The following is a 23,645-nucleotide window of genomic DNA, read 5'->3' as shown; positions in this document are numbered from 1 at the left end:
GCCGTTCCTATCAGCTGTTCGTAACACTTCCCACAGTGAAATGATGCACCTGCTGTTTTCTTTGCAAATTTGCATCATAGGATTGTTTTTTGTTTTTCCTGCAGTATATAAAAATTGCTGTATCTCCAAAATAAAACTATGAAGACACTCAAAATAAATTTCCTGTGGTGGGAAACTATTTTTTGCAACTTTATTGTATTTAAAGTTTTGAGGGATAAACCTCTTAAATTTCTCCAAGTAGAAATATATGTAAACAAAACAAAAGCAATTTTCAATTTTTTTTGTAGTTTATTGCACTTTTTTGCAATTTATGTAATTACTATGCACTTAATGCATACATATTATTAAAATATGGGCTATAACAGTTGTATTGATGTATAGCAACTTGAAATGCTCCCACAAATGGCACTACAGCATGTAAAAAAATAATATAAGCTCTGGTGGACTTGGTTCTATAGTAGGTCTTAAAGGGTTAAATAAATATCGTCAAATAATCGTGATCTCAATTTCAGTGAAAATAATCGTGATTATCATTTTTGCCATAATCGAGCAGCCCTAGTGCAGCTGGGAACCTGTTAGTGAGAGCAGTGAGATGAACCTGAAAGGAAAGGCGCCTCTGATTATAGTCCCAGTTCTTCATGCGTGTGCACGAGGCTCCACAGTGCATGAATACACTGTTACACTCTGCATGTATGTGGATCAGTCTATGACGTATACAAGCAGCTTTGCATGTGCAGCACCTGATGATTTATTACAAAAGCTACCAGTCAAATAAACCTTAAGTGGTTACCCTCGAGGTCCTTATTTTTATGGCACGGCCCCCACTGTGGACGAGAGGTCCTCTCTGTATGTATCTGATGCAGCGTCTGCTATGACTGACCTCATTTCATATAATAATATAGATATAATATCCAGTGCACGCACGAGCAAATCCACACACTCCCATTGATGAAATGCTGCACGATGAAGCATTTGTCATATATGCATTATGATTTTCAAAGTGTGAATACAGCACGTGGACGGCTTTTGATGTAACAGATACAACAAGATGTGAAAATGTATTTCATACAAAACAAAAACTAACATGACTCACGTGGTGAAGATAATCATCATGGATGAGCTTCCTCAGTAGAAATATGTCATAAAGTCGATAAAAGTCCTGTCCGTGCTCTGACAGCCAGCAAACAGGCCAATGACAGCGAGAATAATACCAGGCCAAGTCAGCCGTGTGCTTGGATTAGAGTTAGAGCCACATCAAGTTATCCTGACACACACAGTCCAAGAGGAGCAGCCTGCAGCACACGTGCTAATGTTTGGGCTGCTAACTCCCAAAAACACAACGACTGCTGAAAATGTTCACGGACACTCAAACAGTCGTACCGCACACGACCCCAACAGACACGTCCAGGCTCGAAACGACAACGACTCTGCTGGAAGGGGCGCAGACAGTCTGATGTTTGGGCTCTTTAAAGCAGAGTGCACGCTCTGCAAACTGTGTGCACAAAGGCTGTGATTAAGTGCTGTCCTCTACACGTTACAGTCCCAGTCATTGTCTCGCCTCACAACAGCTGAAATAAAGAGCCCACTTTAGAAAGCACGCGGGGGGGGGATAACAGATTTAAGCAGCTGACTGATGTAACCGAACCCTGATATGAACTATAAACATTTCTCTCAGATGGCTCTTTCCCAGCTCCACACGGAGTGTCCACACTGTGTGGACACTCTGTGTGGACACACATAGTCCACACGGAGTGTCCACACACACATCAAACCAAATCTTTGCTGAAAGAAAGTATGAGCCTCAGCAGCGACTTCACTGCACTCCTTGTGCTTTTATTAAAAGACACTTCAAACACACAAAGCAGTGTGAGACAGCCACAGTACACAGCTGTAACGCTGCTGTGCAGCATGTCTTTGGCATCGCTGTCATTTTGAGACTTACTTCACAGACCGTGGGAAACTCATTTATCAGATTATATTAGAACATTTTAGGGAAAAAACATGTTAATAACTAAAAATGATTTTATTATTTATTAGGCAAGTAAGAAACACATTTTTCCCAAATGTAAGATTTGGGTGTTCTCTGAGAAATGATTCAACATTTTTTTCTATAAAATAAATACATTTGTATGTCGATAAATGGATTTTTTCATCTTAATAAAAAATAATAATCTGTTCTTGTGTTTTCCTGTTTGTTTTATTAAATCCAAATGTAAATTCTATTTCATTAAATATTCATTAAATAACAAGTTATATTAAAGTAAATTACAACTATCAGCTGGATTAAAGAGCTCCAGCATAACAGCAGGAACACAGCAGTCCTACATGACACAGTGAACACGCAGCACTGCCACGCTGCAACCAGCCTCATGTGTAGATAAAGTTACCTGTACGTGCCAATGTTCCTCAACTACTGCGTGCACATGTGTGTGCGTGTGCGCACGCATGTGTGTGTGTGCACGTGTGTGTGTGCACGTGTGTGTGTGCGTACGCATGTGTGTGTGTGCACGTGTGTGTGTGTGTGCGTGTGTGTGTGCGCACGCGTGTGTGTGTGTGTGCGCACGCATGTGTGCGTGTGTGTGCACGTGTGTGTGTGTGCGTGTGTGTGCACGTGTGTGTGCGTGTGCGCACGCATGTGTGTGTGCACGTGTGTGTGTGTGTGTGTGCGTGTGCACGTGTGTGTGTGTGCGCACGCATGTGTGTGTGTGTGTGTGCGTGTGTGCATGCGTGTGCGTGCGTGCACGTGTGTGTGCGTGCGTGCACGTGTGTGTGCACGTGTGTGTGTGTGCGCACGCATGTGTGTGTGTGTGTGTGCACGTGTGTGTGTGTGTGTGCGTGTACACGTGTGTGTGTGTGTGTGTGTGTGCATGCGTGTGTGTGTGTGCACGTGTGTGTGTGCGTGCGTGCACGTGTGTATGTGTGTGTGTGTGTGTGTGTGTGTGTGTGTGTGTGTGTGCTCTAAACTGCTGCAGTTTTGAGTAAAAATGAAGACCTAAAGAGTGATTACATCTGACTTCCATGAAATAAAGGTTTACAGTATTTGTACTAAGAAGGAAAATCACAACCAGCCAATGAACTTCAAAGTGGTCCATCTCTGGTCTCCACCTGACTCTCAGTGTTTTCAGCCCACCTGTGTGTGCCCATGCGGGACAGGAACACTTGATGATGGCTGTTTGGAGCTGCTGCAGACTGGATCTGACACTAATTAAGCAGCTCCCAGATAATATAATTAAGAGTAGTAGAATAACGCCTTTATTTAGGTAAAGCTGTTCTTGCACTTCCTGCATGTCGTTCATCAACAGCACAGCTGCCGATAAGTGACGGTGTGGAGAACAACAAGCACTTTCTCAGCAGCTCTGGCATCAACATAGGAGCAGCTCTCTGCTGCTGGCCAGACAACCAGTGTCAGCACACCAGTATACCCAGTTTCAACCTGCCATGAACTGGTGAGTAACAGAGCAACATGTGACATAATGAGGACTTTTTCCAGTTTGTTGATTTATTTTTTGCTTGTTGGCCTCTAAACAGCTTCCTGCTGTTAAACAATTAAGATAAGAATTTTATTAATGCTGAGGAAAATTCCTCGTTCCCTTCAAGAGGTCAGTGGAATAAACAGACACACAACAAACGAGGCACAGACACGAGCAACAATGTACAGTGGGGCAAAAAAGTATTTAGTCAGCCACCGATTGTGCAAGTTCCCCCACCTAAAATGATGACAGAGGTCAGTAATTTGCACCAGAGGTACACTTCAACTGTGAGAGACAGAATGTGAAAAAAAAATCCATGAATCCACATGGTAGGATTTGTAAAGAATTTATTGGTAAATCAGGGTGGAAAATAAGTATTTGGTCACCTCAAACAAGGAAAATCTCTGGCTCTCACAGACCTGTAACGTCTTCTGTAAGAAGCTTTTCTGTCCCCCACTCGTTACCTGTATGAATGGCACCTGTTTGAACTCATCATCTGTATAAAAGACACCTGTCCACAGCCTCAAACAGTCAGACTCCAAACTCCGCCATGGCCAAGACCAAAGAGCTTTCGAAGGACACCAGGAAAAGTATTGTAGACCTGCACCAGACTGGGAAGAGTGAATCTACAATAGGCAAGCAGCTTGGTGTGAAAAAATCAACTGTGGGAGCAATCATCAGAAAATGGAAGACATACAAGACCACTGATAATCTCCCTCGATCTGGGGCTCCACGCAAGATCTCATCCCGTGGGGTCAAAATGATCATGAGAACGGTGAGCAAAGATCCCAGAACCACACGGGGGGACCTGGTGAATGACCTGCAGAGAGCTGGGACCAAAGTAACAAAGGTCACCATCAGTAACACACTACAACGGCAGGGAATCAAATCCCGCAGTGCCAGACGTGTTCCGCTGCTGAAGCCAGTGCATGTCCAGGCCCGTCTGAAGTTTGCCAGAGAGCACATGGATGATACAGCAGAGGATTGGGAGAATGTCATGTGGTCAGATGAAACCAAAGTAGAACTTTTTGGTATAAACTCAACTCGTCGTGTTTGGAGGAAGAAGAATACTGAGTTGCATCCCAAGAACACCATACCTACTGTGAAGCATGGGGGTGGAAACATCATGCTATGGGGCTGTTTTTCTGCCAAGGGGACAGGACGACTGATCCGTGTTAAGGACAGAATGAATGGGGCCATGTATCGTGAGATTTTGAGCCAAAACCTCCTTCCATCAGTGAGAACTTTGAAGATGAAACGAGGCTGGGTCTTCCAACATGACAATGATCCAAAACACACCGCCCGGGCAACAAAGGAGTGGCTCCGTAAGAAGCATTTGAAAGTCCTGGAGTGGCCTAGCCAGTCTCCAGACCTCAACCCCATAGAAAATCTGTGGCGGGAGTTGAAAGTCCGTGTTGCTCGGCGACAGCCCCAAAACATCACTGCTCTCGAGAAGATCTGCATGGAGGAATGGGCCAAAATACCAGCTACTGTGTGTGCAAACCTGGTAAAGACCTATAGTAAACGTTTGACCTCTGTTATTGCCAACAAAGGTTATGTTACAAAGTATTGAGTTGTATTTTTGTTATTGACCAAATACTTATTTTCCACCCTGATTTACGAATAAATTCTTTACAAATCCTACCATGTGGATTCATGGATTTTTTTTTCACATTCTGTCTCTCACAGTTGAAGTGTACCTCTGGTGCAAATTACTGACCTCTGTCATCATTTTAGGTGGGGGAACTTGCACAATCGGTGGCTGACTAAATACTTTTTTGCCCCACTGTATATCAGTATGTACAATAGTGCTGATATTAACTATGTTAATGACACTAGTGACTGGTGGTGGTCAGAGGGCCCGGTGGCGCCAGTGTCCGGCAGCCTCGCCTCTGTCAGTGCGCCCCAGGGCGGCTGTGGCTACAATGTAGCTGCTATCACCAGTGTGTGAATGGGTGGATGACTGGGTATGTAAAGCGCTTTGGGGTCCTTAGGGACTAGTAAGGCGCTATACAAATACAGGCCATTTACTAGTGGTAAGTGATAATACATTAAGTGATACTGTATTCAGCATTAATAACCAATCATCAATGATTAATTAGTTAACCAGGGATTGTGGCGATGACGTGCTGTGGTGTATTAATCAGCTAACATCAGCCCTTCATAATCAGCTGTTTACACACAAAATTAATGAATGTAAATAAAAACAAAACTTGAATCTTTCAGGTAAGAAAATCCCAGGAAGCTGAGAAACGTTTCATCATCATCCAGGTGGCTTCTTCAGTCTCAGCTGACTGCAGGTTTACAACCTTATAACATCTGTGTAATGACCAACACGAGCACCCCTCTGTAACAATCAGCTGTGAGCTCCGTTTCGTGATCATTAATATGCAATACGATGTACCAATGACCATCAATGGCCAAGGCTAAGATCACAGCATTGTAAATGCACCCTTAGTTGCATCCTTGGACCATCCTTGACTCAGAGATGATCCCTTTTCACATTAATGGATTGCTTGACTCAAACCAGCTCAAGCCCATTGGTAGGCAGCTCTGAACACCACATCCAGAACAGCTTGGGTTTTGAAGAGAAGGTGAGGCAGATGAAACCACGGTCTCATACGATGTCACATCTCTCTTCACTTGTGTTCCAGTCACTAAAACACTGGAGGTAGTTTGTAAGAGATTACAGGATGACCCCAACCTCAGCAACAGCACCGCTCTCAGCACCAGACAAGTGGGTTTGCCTTTGGAACTGCGTCTTAATACTTTGAAGAAGTGGCAAAGAGAGCTCTGTTATTCTACCCTGGAACACCACCACGTATGTGAAAAAGGGAAAGCCCACCTCTGAATGGAGGAGGGGCCTAAGGGTGCATCTGTCACCATCGTACAATGCTGTGATTGCAGCCATTCCCCAGCTCTCTGTGAATGGGACTCATGGCCATTGATCAGTGGTCATGACAATTTGCATATTAAAGATCATGAAACTGATCCCGCAGCTCACAGTTAGTCAGTGCTGCTAGATTCAGTCATGATGCAAATGCACTGTTTATCAGTTTGGGGAAACCTGCAAGCTCTTATAAATGAAAATCCTGTGTTTGATTCAGAAAGACATTGCTGCCTGGCAGCAGGACAGGCAGCAGCACCACGGGTGCAAACAGACACTACACCAACTCTGTCCTTGGGACCTGGAGGCTTAAAGACAGCTGCATATCGCGATATAATTTGAAGCACGTGCGGTAACGATATATATCGTGATATATTCTTTTCTTCTGTATAACGTATTTTCCACACTATAAGGACTTAAAATCCTTTAATTTTCTCAAAAATCGAGAGTGTGCCTTATGTATGAATTCTGGTTGTGCTTACTGACCTCGAACTGATTTTGGCAGAAATCTGTTAAAAATGTTTTAGTACAACTTTGGTAAGCCGCACTGCTTGATGGATCGTCAGAGCATTACGCTGCCGTAGTGAGGAGCTTCAGAGTAATCTGGGTCCAAAACTCCGTCTACTTCAGGTCCCAAAGTCAAACGAACACTGAGAGTTAAAAACGTCTAAATTCTTTCATCTTTAATTAAATCATCAGCGTTGCTGCTTTACCAGGTGTAACAATTAAGTTTTACATCCATGAAAACAGAAGTTATTAAATTTAACGGAGTTAAAAGTTAACAGGAAGTTAGCTCGCTAGTTTCCACCTAAACATGTTAAAGCATGTTCTGACTGAGAGATTTCTGAAACATTCAAACGTTCAGCTCTGCTATCACTTCCAACATAAATGAAGACAGAAAACTAAACAGCAGTGGCGTTTGCAGGGTTACTGAAGTTGGACTACCTGGTATATAATGTTGTGCTACGTGATTGCTAGCGACACAGCTATGTTAGCATAACATTAGCACAGTGAAGCTGGAGGATGAACGCCAATTTTTTTTCCACTGGATAAAAGTTAACGTGAGGGATTCTGGTGGTCAGGGACAAATGCAGTCGCATAGCAGGATGCTGTACACGGGCCAAACGTCAGTCAGGAGAACAACTGAGATTATTCATCCACAATACGAGGTTAGTTATTAATATACTGCAACAACATGGGAACAGAACAGCTGCCAGAGAATTCAGCATTAATCAATCAATGTTACGGAAGTGGAGGAAGCGCAGTTTTTGGCTTTCCCCATATTTCAAAAGTGCTTCATCTCTTTGCTGTGACTGTCGGCATAATTTGCAGATGATAATGGTTTTAGCTGCTGCGATTCTTTCGACCAAAACAGGCGCCGCTTGATGACATCATCAACATGCGCGGTCGCGATAGAGTGGTATAGTCAAAATCTCTATCGTTGGCCAAATTTATACCGTTTATATCGCCCAGCCCTACTCCATATCCAATAACACCGTAGAACATTTGTATTGTCATGCTTAGAGAAGCTCAGCACAGCTGCTTTACAGGTGCCAAACGCCACCATTATCAGTATTAGAACACCAGTATGTGTTTTTTCCTGTTACTACTCGATTTAACAACAAAGATGTATTAGATACAAGCAGGCGGTACTTTCATCATTTCATAACTCGCCTACTTTTTATTTAACCAGTTATCTAATGAGTGTCCTAATGTTGCATCTCGTGTTTAGTGTTTATTTCACAGTGGCTGCACTGTAACCTCATTAACAGAAGGTTACAGTGCAGCGCTGATGCTGGCTTTTGACTGCAAAACCAAAGCAGCAATTTAAACAGCAGTACCACAGAGAACAAGTGAGCGACAGACGACTACTCAAGAAGCTAAACGGGCGCACACCCAGCAGAGTGCACAACGCAAAACAGAGTGAGCGCACTGAGCTTTACCTCTTGGCACTGGTGGAGAGCTTGGCAGCGGTCTTACTGGAGATTTTGGCCTCCTTCTTTTTGGGCTGGGCCTGGTCCCGTTGCTCGGGGCCCGGCTGCTCCGGAGGAGCCGCCTCCCTCTGCTCGGCGTCCGAACTCCCCCCACTGGTGTTGGGGCTGTCGTCCGGCCTCGGCTGCACCTCACTGGACATGGCGACGCTGTGGGATGGTTGCACATGCACACAGGCTTTAACGGCACGTAACGAGCACACCTGAAGAGGTTTACTCAACCTTCACTGCAGGTCGGTCATCTGAGAAACACAGTTTTAAATACAGCTTGGTCACACACTGCTGTGGGATCCCACAGCAGTGTGTGACCAAGCTGGTGACCAGCATGAGGAGGCGCCAGGCTGTGGGGACTGTTCCACATGCTGCTTAGGCCCCGTCTGATTTCTTCAGACGTCAATTACCCAACCTAATAAACAACAGTGAACACGAGTCAATAGCACAATAAGCTGTTTGGCACCGACAGAGAAGATTTGGCAGGATTTTCATGGCCTTTCGTCACATCCTCACCTCTGCTGCTCAACCCACAGATGCATTTTCCTTACAAACGTGGCTCCATTTAAACAACAACATAAGATTTATTTCCAAGAAGCTTTGTTGTAACCAAAAAATAATCGACCAAAAACAAATTTACAGTTTCATTTACCTATTATTTATGACAACACAAGCTGCGTCACCCGTTGCTATTAATTATGTTTGGTTTTGTCTTGTGTGGGAGTGAAAAAGACGAGTAAAACGAGCTACACAGGAAACGAGGACGTCTGCAACCACACAGAGGTGCAGGGGGACAAGTGTGGAGACAAGGATGAACATGGAGGCGTGGCAGGTATGCGAGTGAAGGAAGGAGGAGGTATGGGAGAGGAGGAGGATGGAAATGAGCAAGGAGAAGACGCAGCAGAAGATAAAGCGGCACGTGACAAAGAGAGCTTAGGTCCGAACTGAACAAGAGACAGATGGATGAGAGCTTTCTGACACAGACAAAGACACTACACACGTCTTCCATCTTTTACTATTTTCATGTCTCTGTTCAATAATCTGACGCCTTTCCTGCAAAGAAGCTGTCGCCCTTTCAGAGGGATTTTCACTCTCATACGTCTGAGCCTTGATCATCCAGTCGAACGCCTCTTTAACGTGTCACGTAAAACTCTTTCAGCTGCCTTCCCTGACACCGTTTTATGTGCACACATCTTTTTAGTTCTTCTTGAAAAGGTAAGTGTTTGTTGTTGATTTGCATGCTGAAGGCAATATCCCAACAGTCAAGCTTCAAATGGCTGTTTTTTATAGAGTCAGTGAGAAGTACACATTTTGAAATGGTAAACAGTAAAACTGCAAATAGTAAGTCGAACAGTCTGTCCTGCACTTTAAAGGACACCTGATTTCTGCTTTCACACAGCAGTCACATGTTCATCAGGACACACTCCAGTTTCTGGGAATCCTGTATGAATCACAAAACCACAGTTCAACCTGGGATCTGCTTCGACTGCAGGCTTCTCCAGCTTCCAGCTCATGCTCAACACCCTGTTTGCAGGGTGTGTTAGAAAATCTGTGCTGTGGGTTACACGCCTGTTTCACAACAGTCAGGGCTGGCTTTTATATTTAAAGCTGTAATTACGAACTCAGGATGCTGTGTCGATAGCATCAGTCACACAAACAGCATCTGTGCATTTCTCACAGTGCAGCTGAAGAAGGGATCCGAGCCGATTTATGGTACAACGATGTCACTCTGAGAAACCAACAGCTTTGCTGCGCTGCAACAACGTTCCAAGTAGTGGCTGCAGGTCCTCGAGTTTTGCTTGTGGGCCTTTCCGTTTCTTGGCACTAGTACTCATGGGGGGCATGGGGGAGCCTTCACCTGTGCTGTGGTCAAACACCTTCCTCTGTGCAGGCTGTTAATTCTGTGTCCCAGTTCAGCCAGTTGATCTTTCGCATATTGCTGAGCAAAACCCAGTAAGCTGGACATTCGTGGCTGTCCTTGTCCCCCGTATCCTGACAGTTGCCTCCACGACTCTGCCGTACAAGTGCAGTGTAACATTTTATGAAACAGCACACATTTCGTAAGCTTGTTCACACAGCAATGTTCTCACAGTTTGGAGGTTTCAAAATGTCCAGGTCATGCTCACAGCCACTGGTATTTGGATATGTGCTTCAAGGGAATCACAAACTCATGCTGCCATGTAGTCACTGCCACCACACACAAGCATGCAGACATATTGGGAAGTTTAAGGGGAGGCCTCACGGTCTGATATGCAGTCATTTCTCTGAAGCTCATAAGGAGCCGATGATGATCCAATCAAGCTGATTTTTTTCAATCTGAGGTGTCTTAATCCAGCATTATTCCATCTGCACATCTGTTTTCATTCAGACTTGAGAAGTATCAAAGAATTAACTGGTAGTTTAGGTTTGTGGCTTCAGCCACCCTATAAGGCACTGTGCAGTGAATCCATGAATGGAATGAAGGGAGATACTTTGGGTTTGAAAGTTAAACTGTGGACAACAGAAATTCATCAGATTGCTGAGCCGCTGAGCACAACTACAACAAGTCAAAGCCTCAGAGATTTTCCACCTCGCAATCATCAACAAGGAGTTGAGGTCACCGAGCCAACGACGTATTTTCTGGGTAGCAGATCGAAGAAGGAAAAACATCACCTTAAATAACATTATGGAAAATATGTTTGTGTGATCGTAACATTGTCATACTGGTAACTTATTGCTCATTGAACTGTATACATGTCATAGGGCTGTTGTTACACACTATGTGCCCGTCTGCCTACACGCTTTCATTTAGATAGCAGGCGGAACGGGGTTTTCACCCACTGCAAACACGCTCCTGTGTAGCCCTCCAAAATCCAAAGGAGGATGATATATGCATGGGTCAAATGCCTACTGGTTGACAAGTGGGCCAGAATAAGGAAGGAAGACAACGGAGTTCACCAAGAACAGGAGTGTGAAGAAATAATCAAAGGTTTGTTTAAAAAAACCCAAAACAAATCTGTGTGCAGGAAGACTGCCCCACTCAAGTTCATCCAACGTTGTTTACCTTATCTGTGCACTGAACCCACATCAGTCATGCTGGATCAGAAAAAGGTCCTTTTGCAGAACTCTAAAAACAGCCGTGATTCTCTGTCCGATAAAGGAGGAGACAGCCTACTGACAACAACCTGCTGCCGTTGGACTGCTGAATGATAATAAAAACAAGCAGTGTTATCCTGTGTCCTCATCCAAAGATACACCCGCAGATGTCATTAGTTAAACACCGAGCTCTGGTGTGGTTCATTCTGACATTCAGCCAGGCTGAACGTTTGTCAGTCACAACCTACGAGTCTCAGAAAAAGACACCTACAAGGTCAGCCTCGCTAAATCAATTGTCCCCATTATTGTGTATGTGAGAGAGGAGCTCAAGGTGAATGCCTCTATTTACATTCCCTGGTGTGCAATGAAAAATGCATGACACAGACGAATGGCTGTGAGGGCATTTTTGCTGCTCACGTGAATATAGAATCACAGTCAGTAAGGACAGACGGGCGGTGTACATGACAGTGGCTTTGGTTAGCTCACTCCACCTTTGACATCTGACAAACAGCTGCAGCATGAAGACTGTGCAGTTAACTGTGGTGGAGAGCTGATACCTCACTCCAGTTTTTGGTGGGGTTAGAGTGACACAGAAGGACATCGTTTCAGACCTCAGGGTGAGCTGCTAACAGCTCTGTACACATCTGCGTGTTTCCAGTTGTCAGGTGAGGACAAACATACTGAAACCAAAAGTTGGAGACATACCGGTGGTTCGTGTTGGGCTTTCGGAGGATGTTTTCTTTCCCAAACTGTCACAACAGCTCAACCGGTCACTGAGCGAGTCTACACATAGATCCCACCCAGCAGGGCACTCACAGTCCCGTGGATTCATTCTGTTCTTTTGTCTGAGGCTAACGGCTCATTAAACAGTTACGAGTTTGGGTTTTCTCTCCGGCTGAACCTTTCCTGTACCCGACTCTGTAAAGAGGGAATTCCCACTTTTGGCTCGGATTCCTAGCAAGGCTATTTCGCTGTTAACGGTTGAGTGACGACTGGGCCAACGATTATTATAGTTTACATTTTAGTAAGTTCAGTTAGGTGCATGGCTATATGCCGAATTAATGTGCATCTGCCTATGACTCTAAAGGTCTCGTATGGTATACACACAGTCGTTTAATGAGAAACGGGTTTAAATCTGCTCAGATTTTAGACCACGTTCGGGGGAACCCTCTTTAGTCCACATCAAACAGCTCACAGAGCTGTAGATGAGGGGCCAGCGAGCTCCCGCGGCCCGGATCGCCTGTTTTGTTGGCTGTGTGAAGAGTTAACAGCAAGACAGCCTCGCAATCTTTATACGCGCCGAAGAAGATAAAGCTGAAGGACACACTTGTCCGACATCTCTCCTCTACAGCAGCGGACCTCAGTGACCGCTGCCAAATCTGCTCCAGCACAAAAGACAGAATGGATGCCCCCCACCACCACCACCCCCGCCCCCTTCCCCACAAAATAACCCAATAAATCTTCGTTGTCTTCATAGAGTGGACTCCATTACAGAAGAATACGAGCAGCTCACCTTTATAAGCTGGCTGGACGTATGTGTTATGAGCTCCACTGTTTATTCTGTAAATCCGCAACGCTGCTCGTCCGCTTCTTTTTACTGTCCGCTGCTTTGACTGACTGCTCGAGAATGTGGTGGAACCGCGACTGTCACGTTAGCGACCGTGACGAGCAGGGTTTCCGGTGTGATCTGTCAAAATAAAAGCCTGTGGCTTATTTCCCCTGAAGACTGCCTATAAAAAACAATATTCATATGATGCAATACACTTTAACTTATTCCAAATGAGGTTAAAAAAATTACACTGGCGATCTGTTTAATCTCTGTAATTTTTCACGTGTGCACGAGTAGACCTGAGGCTTGTAATGTCCTTTCACCCAATATCAATACTCATAGAATAGTTTTGCACTCGTTAGCCTATTTGCTTTATCTTCCCTGATCATACTGTGTAACATGTTATTTCAAACCATTACATTTTTAAATTTGGATTTTATTTTGATACCAGTGAAAATTGCCGAAAAAATCACAAGGAATATACAAACATGTCAGTCTATAATGCAACCTAGTTCAGATTATTTTTTTTTATTGAATCAAGCAACTGATTGAAAAAACAAGCCCTCCGAAGAAGATGGATGAATGGACGTATTTTATGTTAAGACGTAGAGTTCACACTTCCGGTCTTTTTCTCTTTAACCAATCCGACGCTTGACGGCTCCAGACTGCCTTCGTGCGCGCGCCTCCGCGAGGGTGCGTTGTGTGTTATGGCAGGCTTTGATGGTAGTGTAGACTACAAAGGAAGTGCAAAGAGAACACCGAGCACGCGGCACAGACCGTGCACGGTGTGGTGCCAACCCGTCACGTTGAAAAAGAGTACTTTTCAGAAGCAGTTTCTACATTTCAGTAATGTAAACACCAGGGATCCTCTTGAAAGGAATTGCTGTTATGCCCATCAACTCATCTAGCTAAAACGGTCAAAATCTAAACGAAACCATTACTTTCAACAATTTGTGTCAAAGGATTTCACGGTAATTGTCTAAAAATAAACTGGAACCAATGTTATTATTAACTGTCGAAAGGCTTCAGATAAAAAAAATATAGAAGTATTGTAGACGGACATGACCACTGCGGAACCCTTCCACGGGTTCATGTTTCTCATACGGCTAATAGAGTGCGGGCCGTTAGCTCGGCGACATGCGCCATTGAAAACAAACGTACCAGATACGGCGGGTATTGCCGCTTTCGTTCATTTGTATTCTACCCCATTAGAAACCTTACTTCGTCTCCAGTAAACGTTCTACATTTTTTCGGACAATGGAAACTATATTAGAACAACAGCGTCGCTATCACGAAGAGAAAGAGAGGCTAATGGATGCTAAAACTAAAGAAATGTTACACAAGAAGTCGACGGTAAGTGGTGCTACTTAAGGCTAGCTTTAGCATTGCTACGCTTGGTCGTGAATCCCAGAAACGCTGAAATTAACATTTGTCCGTGTGTTTTTTCCAACTCTCATTTCAGCTGCGTGAACAAATCAATTCTGACCATCGAACAAGAGCGATGTTGGATGTGAGTAAGAGTTTGGACTCATTTAAAACTGTTCTCACTACCTGGCTAATAGTATTTGCTGGCAATTCAACGAATAACTAACCTTTCATAAAACCCAGGTTACAATTTTGTAAACGTGCAAAGCACTATTTATTAGCGGATTTGATGCATTTTCTTACACTAATCACGGGAAAAGAGGTCAGATAAAGAACGTAATCAGATGTACTGAATGAAGCGGTGTCACAACGAAATGACACCCCAAAAATCTGCCCCCAAGTGCGTCAGAGGTCATTAAAACTAGGTGTAAAATATAAATGGTTAAAACCTGACTTCAGAGACGCACATTGGAGACAAAGAATCACTTCTGATAATTAGCAGCTTTTCACTGTTAATGGTCAACGCTGGTAAAAAGGTGTCTGCGCTTCTTCTTGCAGAGGTATATGGAAGTGAGCGCAAATCTCAGAGACCTGTATGAAGACAAAGATGGGTGAGTGTTTTCTTAGCGAACAGTCATTTCCACTCAAATATAGATATGTTGGCTGGACCTTTGTGCGGTTACAGAAGTAAAGAAACAAACTTTTGAGCAGTTACTTGAAAAGTAGACCAACTAAAGGTGTATTCACACGAGAAGCCTGAAAAATCTTGTGACAGTCAGGATGAGGACGTAACGTTTCTTACATGTGGCACATGACAGGAGATGGTTAACGTCAGCTCCAATCTCACCACTTCTGGAAATGATGTGAATCTGCTAGACTATCGTCTGCTCTACTGTGACATTGTTGTTGTTCTCTAACTTGGGGTCCACACACACGCGGGTTTATTCACCAGTCTAGTAGCAAATCACTCAGAAACAGCTAGGTGATAATACTACTACAGCTGGGCATAGCAGTATGTTGGGCGTGTGAGCAGGATAGAAGACCAAATGACACCAAATTGTGAAGAAAAACGTGAGCTGTAGCATTACTGAACAAGGCACCTGAAAGGACATGCCCAGGGCTCACAAGACGAGGACACTGTTGGAAAAGACGGGTCCAAGGAAATATTCTGGAGATATTTTGGTTATTTGAAGTCTGATAACGAATCGGAGTAGCAAACTGTGTCAAAGGCATATTTCCATGAAGGCACATAACACCTCAAATTGTTTTTGCTAGGTCCTGGGTTTAAAAAATTGATTTCCCAATTCAAATCGATTTTAGCTTGTATAAAGCGATATCGATTCAGTAAATCCTGAATCGATTTTTAAATATAAATATATTTTATCTGAAACGCCAGAACCTCAGCTTAAAGCTCACAAAACTATTTAAACAACCACCAAACAGCTAAAACACAAAATGAGAGCAGATACATGGATCCCACCAAAGACGTAAACACAGAGCGTGGATCGTTCACGTGACGGCACGCACACAGACACGCCGTCGGGGCTAAAAGCAGACAGCTCACAGATTCTGAAGCTGCAGGTTTCGGCACTCTGACCAAAATTCACTGAACCAGCAGCACAAGAAGCTCAAAGCTACGCTTCACGCCTAAGTTAGATAGATTAAGATAAGATTAAGTTTTTCAGAGGGTGGTCGGGATTGTTCATGGTGGATAACGGTGTGTTCACGACCTCTCCAGCATCAGGTGTCCAGTTTGTAGCCGACCACAGAGCCAGCATTCCTAATCGGTCTGTTCAGTCTGTGTCACGATGCTGCTTCCCCAGCACGCCAAAGAAAAGTGATGTGCTTGCAACAACTGAGTGAGATAATCGCCTCACACTGAAGCATCTGAGCCTGCATTGTTTATATATGCTCACTCTTCTTGTACATGCTAGGGCTGCCACAAACGGTTATTTTGATAGTCGACGTAATCGTGACTAGTCGACTAATCGTGGCAGCCCTAGTCCACGCCCCCTGTCGGTCTTCCACTTCAGCCTGTTGTAACGTCAGCCTGTTGACGTCAACTCCAAAGCCCTATCGGGTCCTTTTTTCCTCGACCGCATCAAGATCCTCTCCGAGGACGTGGGTCGTGTAGCCTTTCTCTTCCCTCTGAAGTCGGTCACTATCGCTCTGGTCTTGTTCACATTCTGAAGGCTACAGAATCCTCTGCTTCTGCTCATTACTAATACATCCAACCACTGCAGGATGTTCAGAGTATTTTTGTGGGTGGATGTCTGAGGTGCACATGGTGAACATTGGGGTGGCTGTAGCTCAGGTGGCAGAGCAGGTCAGCCACTAATCAGAAGGTCGGTGGTTCGATCCCAGGCTGCCTCCTGGTTGCATGACAAATATCCTTGGGCAAGATACTAACTAGAGATGGCACGATACCACTTTTTTATGTCCGATACCGATACCGATATCATAAATTTGGATATCTGCCGATACCGATATGAATCCGATATAGTGTTTTTTAATCAACAAAACTGTTTTTTAAATATCTTGCTGCATTTTGTATAAGTTCATACTCAAGTTTAAAACAACAACTACACTAAAGCTATTCTGTTATACCTGTATGCAAAAAAAAATATTTCATAGTTCAGCAATACTGATCAATCTAATAAACTTAAACCTGCACCATCCTCCCTATTCTGGTATTTTAAAGAGTACTTAGCATATATATTAAGCAACCTAACTAATAGGGTTCCAACTCCCAGCAACAACAAAAATAAATAAATAAAAAATAGGGAACCACCCCTCACGCTCCACCTCATGATGCTTAATCGACGTAATCAACCTTAATTTGATGCAGTGTGAAAAAAAATGCACAGAAATCAATTATTTTTCAAGAAATATTAAATAGATTCAACATCTTTCTTCAACAAAATTGCAGACTGCACAGATGGTACCTTCCCAAAGGAAAAAGTACTATAGCTTACTAGGGTATATATAGATATATATATATATATATATATTAGACTTAATAGTTACTATATACAGTAATGGACTTCTATTCATTTTGCATCAAATTAAAACTTTGGCTGTCAGATAATTATTTATTAAAAGCTCGACATTTTAAATGAGAATAAGAAAGAAAAGTATGTCTTTGTGCCCCCTTTTCCCTGTTAATGCCCTATCGGCCCCCCTGGCTAAACTTTGCTAGATCCGCCCCTGCACAGTTACCAGCCGTCAGCTACGTAGAAAAAGATCCTCGAGTAGAAAGTAATATTAAATAAATTCTAACAACAGCTTATCAAGCTTAAACGTGCTGCTGTTGTTCAGCCGCTGGTTTCCTCTTTCTGGTGCAAAGTGGGCCAAAAGCAAACAAGAGAGATGTACTCCCGACAGAAAAGCCGATCAGCTGATCGTTAAGCAGTTTCATGATTGAAGTAGCAGCAAGAAGAGGCAGTCGCTCCATATATCGCTTGTTAAGCTTAACGCAGGAATGCTTTACAAACATTCAGAGATGGACTTACACACTTGCTTTACTTCTCTCGGGGATAACTTTGTCGGAGATGAAATGCCGGGTTGCTAGCGAAGCTCCAAATGCTATCCAGACCACCGACAGGTCCCGCATGCCACAGCCGCTCTATCACGTGATGCATACTGCTCCGACGTGCTAACGTTCTGAGGTGAGTTACGGCGTGTTGCAAGTTTTGTGAGGTGCTTTCATGATATTTAATGGATCGGATTACATTTTTTATTTTTCTCCGATATCCGATCCAGTAATTTAGGTCAGTATCGGACCGATACCGATACGTAATATCGGATCGGTCCATCTCTAATACTAACCCCATGTTTGCCTACTGGTGGTGGTCAGAGGGCCCGGTGGCGCCAGTGTCCGGCAGCCTCGCCTCTGTCAGTGCGCCCCAGGGCAGCTGTGGCTACAATGTAGCTGCCATCACCAGTGTGTGAATGGGTGAATGACTGAATGTAGTGTAAAGCGCTTTGGGGTCCTTAGGGACTAGAAAAGCGCTATACAAATGCAGGCCAACATGGAGACAGCACAGCTGCTGTACTGCACATCACCAATTCAGACAGAGCCCTGGTCAGCCTCATATACTGCATCCTGTCAGTCAGGTAGTTGGTGGATGTGTTTACTGACATTTGTGTAGCTTCACTGTCAGCAACAGTGGCTGAATTGTGTTAAATGCGATGCTCACCACACTGCTGTTACAGCACGTAGATGATTACATCATTCAAAGATTCGGTCTGTCTACTGAAGAGAAACAGTTTTACTTAACAAAAGAAGGCAGAAATCATGTGGCAGCTTATGTCTGATGCCTGATTGGCTGAACACAAAAGCAAGACGTCCTGTAATATGGCCCATCAGGATAATCTTCCACTTAAGCTGCTTTTGAATCTGAACTCTGGATAATATGAGGAGAAGCGCTTATAGAGGCTACAGGACAAAAGGACTCACACTCTGTGAAGACTGCACAGTTACACTGTTCTCACACGAGTGCAGTAGGACAGTACACACACTTTGTAATAGACCACTGTCTGAGTAAAGATGGTTTAGAGCTTGGTCAGCATGCACCTCCTGTGCACCTCCATTGGCTCTTGAAAAGTCCAGGGGTGAATGCATGACTGCTGCTTCAGAAAAACCAGCTGTCCTGATGACTTCCTCTTGTTCTTCTCGTGTTCCTGGATTATTTGTCTGACAGAATGAGGAGAGACGAACTTGCAGCCATCTCAGGACCAAATGAGTTTGCAGAGTTCTACAACCGACTCAAACAGATAAAGGAGTTCCACCGAAAGCATCCCAATGAAGTATTTATTCTTTTGATTCCAAAATGTCAACTGAAAGCGTACATCAGGTCTTTGAAACTGATTTCTGTTGTCCTTCCTGCAGATTTCCATCCCCATGTCTGCAGAGTTCGAGGAGCTGATGAAGGCCAGAGATAACCCCAGCGAGGAGGCTCAGAGTGAGTTCAAACAACACGTGCTTGTCCTGAGTCAAGAACACGTTTGCACGACATGCAAATCCCACAGAACAGCAGCTAGAGGAGCAAATGCTTCCTGACTTTTTCATTTGTTGCAACAACAAAAATGGGATCTAATGAGGAAACTCATAGAAAGTAGCTACACTGCATTAAGCAGCACTTTGTGTGAAGAACGATTACTGAAGTGTGAGAATCAGATCAGTGTTGTTAGATTGTTTTTGCACACGTGTGTTTGAAATCTGCAGTTGAAATAAAAACACAGCGATCTAAGACGATCAGAGCAGCTGATCACTGACAGTTTCTCTTTTAGTTCTAATTGTAGGAAATTTGTGCCGTTTGGTGTCCATCCTGTTGGTGAAGGCTCCCTCTGAATGAGCCTGAATGAATGAATGACATTCATCACACATTTATACCAATACACTTTCAATTATACAGACCCACACAGCAGCCAACAAGTTTGATTTCATTTTGTAACAGCTGAGGAACAATCAGGACGTGGTCCAAGGTCAAAATTAGGATTAATAATCAGATGTTTGCAGATGTGAATACTGACCGTGTCCTTTTTCTCCCAGATAAACAGGACGTGGTCAGCATGTAGCAGCAGACTGTCAGCAGCCTTTTTATTGTTCTTGGCTTAGTTGACTGGATAACAATCGATCAAATGTAGGAAGTTAAATAGAGTTGAAAACAAGCTGGGCTGTTCGTAGACCTGCACAGTAGACCTGTGTCATGGAAAAGCACAATAGCTCGTAGTATTTGTGCAGCATTGAAGTGCAGAAGAGCACTTTGTAAACGTCACAAATATGATATTATTAAATGGTTTGAACCCATTAGTTGGCTTCACGACTACCAAACCTGGCGGTTTAGTAGTCGTAAGTGTTGAGCAGCAGTAACGTTTGTAGGGAGACGTTTTTCTGGCTACTTTTGTTCTTGGGTCAAATTAGGAAATGTGATCGATGCCGGAGCTCACTGGAAAAGAAGCATGCAAAGCATCGATCATCTGCTTATGCTAATCAGTTCTGCTGCGAATCGCCACTAACAGAGAGCCTCGTGTTTGAGAACGTGTCAGACAGGCTGTAGGTGTTGTTACCATCTCACAGCTGGATTAGCTGCCCCATGAAAGCATCAACACTCTTTCTTCATTCATGAAAAGGCTCATTTAGGCAAAGCACTGGCTGCCTTTGGTTACCAAACACACTTTATTGTGTTGAGTTCCCCCACGTCTGCTCTGCAGTTGCATAACTACACTTAACAGTTATTGTAAGTAACATCTGTGACCTTCATACCCAGGCTTAAAGTGCCTGAATGACTTGTGTTTATGGCAGATATGGTGGACTTCACCGATGAGGAGGGATACGGCCGATACCTCGATCTGCACGACTGCTACCTGAAGTACATCAACTTAAAGGGAGCTGAGGTTGTGATCCTGAAGTAGCCGTTTATTCTCATTAATAAAGAATAAGCCTCCGAGCCAGGATGTGTCTGACTGCTGTCTGTGCCCTGTGTCTGTACAGAAGCTGGAGTACATCACCTACCTGTCTTCATTTGACCAGCTGTTCGACATTCCCAAGGACAGGAAAAATGCTGAATACAAAAAGTAAGTCCATGCTGCTTATTCAAGACGTCAGCTTGGAAGCATAACTGTAAAGAATCTGCTTCCTCAGTCACACGTCAGTGTTGCATGCAGAAGTGCACACGTTTAAATGCCTCGTGCTCTGCAGGTATCTGGAGATGCTGCTGGAGTACCTGCAGGACTACACAGACCGGGTCAAGCCGCTGCTCGACCAGAACGACCTTTATGGCAAAGTGCTGTCAGAGTTTGAGAAGAAATGGGAGAATGGGACCTTTCCAGGCTGGCCTGTAAGTTCTTCTGCTGGGACCAGTGAGAGATGATGGTTAGGTTTTGGGAACCTCTCTGACTTCTTGCGTGTGATTATTTGTAGAAAGAGACGAGTAGTGCTTTGACACATGCAGGTGCTCATCTGGACCTCTCTGCTTTCTCCTCTTGGGAGGTAAAATCAATCCTCGTTGACATGTGACTGAAGTCAAAGTGTTTTGCATAAATAATGGTTTCATATTTGGTTTACTCTCCGTTTCCCTCTTTGCTGTAGGAGTTGGCCTCTTTGGGTCTGGACAGGTTGAAGTCAGCACTCATGGCTTTGGGACTGAAATGTGGAGGGTAAGCTTCTAGAAACATGACAGGAGCAGCGTAATAACTCACTTTCTACAGCATTAAAGGCTGATTGTTTTCATATTCCAAGCAGAATATTACTGGAAAACCAGCTCTGTGGGGACAGGGAATCATCTGTGAACTACAGATAACCTCACGCCGCGCGTCCTTAGTATAGTGAGAGCCCAGTTTGAGACCACAAAGAGCATCCGCTGTTCAAAAAACCCCAAATGAAATATGCAGAGCCATCGAGTGGTGACCTCTGTGGACAAGGAGGATGACAAAGAGCTGCAGAGAGCTGCTGACCCCACCTGTCGGCTGGTTTGAAGCCGTCTCTCTGTGGGTCAGTCGGACGTTTTGCCTGCTGTGCACCTGGAAAACAAAGCAGCTGACAGAAACTGTCTTTAGTGTTTGCCAAGTGTGTTTGTTGAGACATGTTTAAAACGGCACAGTACAAAAGTCTAGTTGGGGCCTTGTAACAGAGTCAAAAGGACGTCGGTGTTCTGGCAGCTGGTAGCCAGCAGTTAATGGTTGAATGTGTCTGTGTTCAGGACCCTGGAGGAGAGAGCTCAGAGGCTCTTCAGCACCAAAGGCAAGTCCCTGGAATCACTGGATCCTTCACTGTTTGCCAAGAACCCCAAAGCAAAGGGACCTAAAAAGTAAGAGTGTAAAACTGTCCCTCGAATGTCACGTCCTCATAACGTCTCATCAAAGTGTTCGGTATGTAGTTCTTAATGCTTTCCTACGTCACTCCAACAGAGACACAGAGCGGAACAAGGAAATCGCCTTCCTGGAAGCTCAAGTATACGAGTACGTGGAGATCCTTGGGGTGAGTCTGGATGTGTTAATGCTGCTGTTGGAGCTCGTGTTTCGAGCCGGCTTCGTGAGGAAACCACATGTTGATATGTTGCGTATGTGGCTACAGGAGCAAAGGCAGCTCACTCATGAGAACGTGCAAAGGAAGCAGGCCAGGACCGGAGAGGAGCGTGAGGAGGAGGAGGAAGAGCAGGTCAGTGAAAGCGAGAGCGAAGACGAAGACAACGAGATCATCTACAACCCCAAGAACCTACCACTGGGCTGGGACGGCAAGGTAAAGCTGCAGACACACCTGCACAGAGTAACCGTTACGGCCTCAGTAACACGCATGTGTGAAATCTGCATGTGTTAACGCGAGTCGTGTCGATCCACACGCAGCCTGCGCTGCTGTTACGTGACGCTGATAGATCCCTCAGAGGACACGCTCTCACTTTAATGTCACGGCTACTTTTAAATAACATGTTTCATTGTTGTCTACCTGATCACCCGCAGTAACCGTGTGTGTTTGTCACTCCTGCAGCCAATTCCATACTGGCTCTATAAACTGCACGGGCTGAACATCAACTACAACTGTGAGATCTGTGGAAACTACACTTACAGAGGACCCAAGGCCTTCCAGAGGCACTTTGCAGTATGTTGCTGTTGTTGTTTTCTCGTGGTTGGCAGTGACTGTGGGGGCGTTTAAAGGTTGATGAACTTCCATGTTTGTTTAAAGGAGTGGAGACACGCTCACGGGATGCGCTGCCTGGGAATCCCCAACACCGCTCACTTTGCCAACGTCACGCAGATCGAGGATGCTGTGTCCTGTGAGTTGATTGGAGCAGATTCTGAATGCAGCTCGTGTTCAGATGTTAATGTATTTATGTGTTTTATGTCACTGTAGTGTGGGCAAAGCTCAAGTCCCAGAAAGCATCAGAGCGGTGGCAGCCAGACACAGAGGTACCTACACTCAGCAGACATTTGTGTTTTGTTGTGGTGTAGCTGCTAATTGCTTTTGCTGATGTGCTTTTCAGGAAGAGTACGAGGACTCCAGTGGAAACGTGGTCAACAAGAAGACCTACGAGGATCTGAAGAGACAGGGCTTGTTGTAGACGGGGGCTGAAAGACACCAACTCTGAACAGCTGCTTTAAACTCTGATTTTATCCTGTTTACTCGTGTTTCTTCTTTGTGAGCTGTAGAGTTGGTTTTAACAGCATCACCAACTTTTCATAACTTTGTAATGTGGCGACCATTTATGATCATAATAAAGTAGAAACTTTTGTCAGCACGCTTGTTCGTCCTGGTCCTTCAACAATTCCTAAAATCACCAGGACAGGACTGAAAATAGTCCCTTACATATTTGATATTT

General features: G+C 44.4%; 2 protein-coding genes across 3 annotated transcripts in view; one reads left to right on the top strand and one right to left on the bottom strand.

Annotated features, from left to right (window-relative positions):
* Positions 1–13,060, bottom strand: part of LOC309698873 (ubiquitin-conjugating enzyme E2 E2-like) — a 64,409-nt gene extending 51,349 nt beyond the window's left edge. For both annotated transcript variants that reach the window (XM_082521624.1, XM_082521623.1), the window contains exons 1-2: positions 12,928–13,060; positions 8,301–8,498 (exon numbers count right to left, since the gene is read on the bottom strand). In XM_082521624.1, the coding sequence (XP_082377750.1) occupies positions 8,301–8,491 (191 nt within the window). In that variant the 5' untranslated portion in view covers positions 8,492–8,498; positions 12,928–13,060. The remainder of the gene's footprint in view (positions 1–8,300; positions 8,499–12,927) is intronic.
* A 997-nt stretch (positions 13,061–14,057) lies between these two features.
* sf3a3 (splicing factor 3a, subunit 3) lies at positions 14,058–23,564 on the top strand. The gene is made up of 17 exons (XM_082521586.1): positions 14,058–14,316; positions 14,426–14,473; positions 14,887–14,939; positions 19,032–19,137; positions 19,220–19,292; positions 20,636–20,727; positions 20,825–20,907; positions 21,032–21,170; positions 21,254–21,322; positions 21,422–21,489; positions 22,032–22,139; positions 22,240–22,309; positions 22,406–22,570; positions 22,817–22,927; positions 23,012–23,102; positions 23,180–23,235; positions 23,310–23,564. The coding sequence occupies exons 1-17, from the start codon at positions 14,221–14,223 to the stop codon at positions 23,385–23,387; spliced, it is 1,506 nt and encodes a 501-aa protein (XP_082377712.1). The 5' UTR covers positions 14,058–14,220; the 3' UTR covers positions 23,388–23,564.
* The last annotated feature ends 81 nt before the right edge of the window (positions 23,565–23,645 follow it).

Source organism: Aulonocara stuartgranti, assembly GCF_965226115.1.
Source record: "Aulonocara stuartgranti genome assembly, chromosome: 22".
Classification (NCBI taxonomy): domain Eukaryota; kingdom Metazoa; phylum Chordata; class Actinopteri; order Cichliformes; family Cichlidae; genus Aulonocara; species Aulonocara stuartgranti.
Note: the sequence above shows the minus strand (reverse complement) of the source record. Positions and strands in the feature narration are given on the sequence as shown.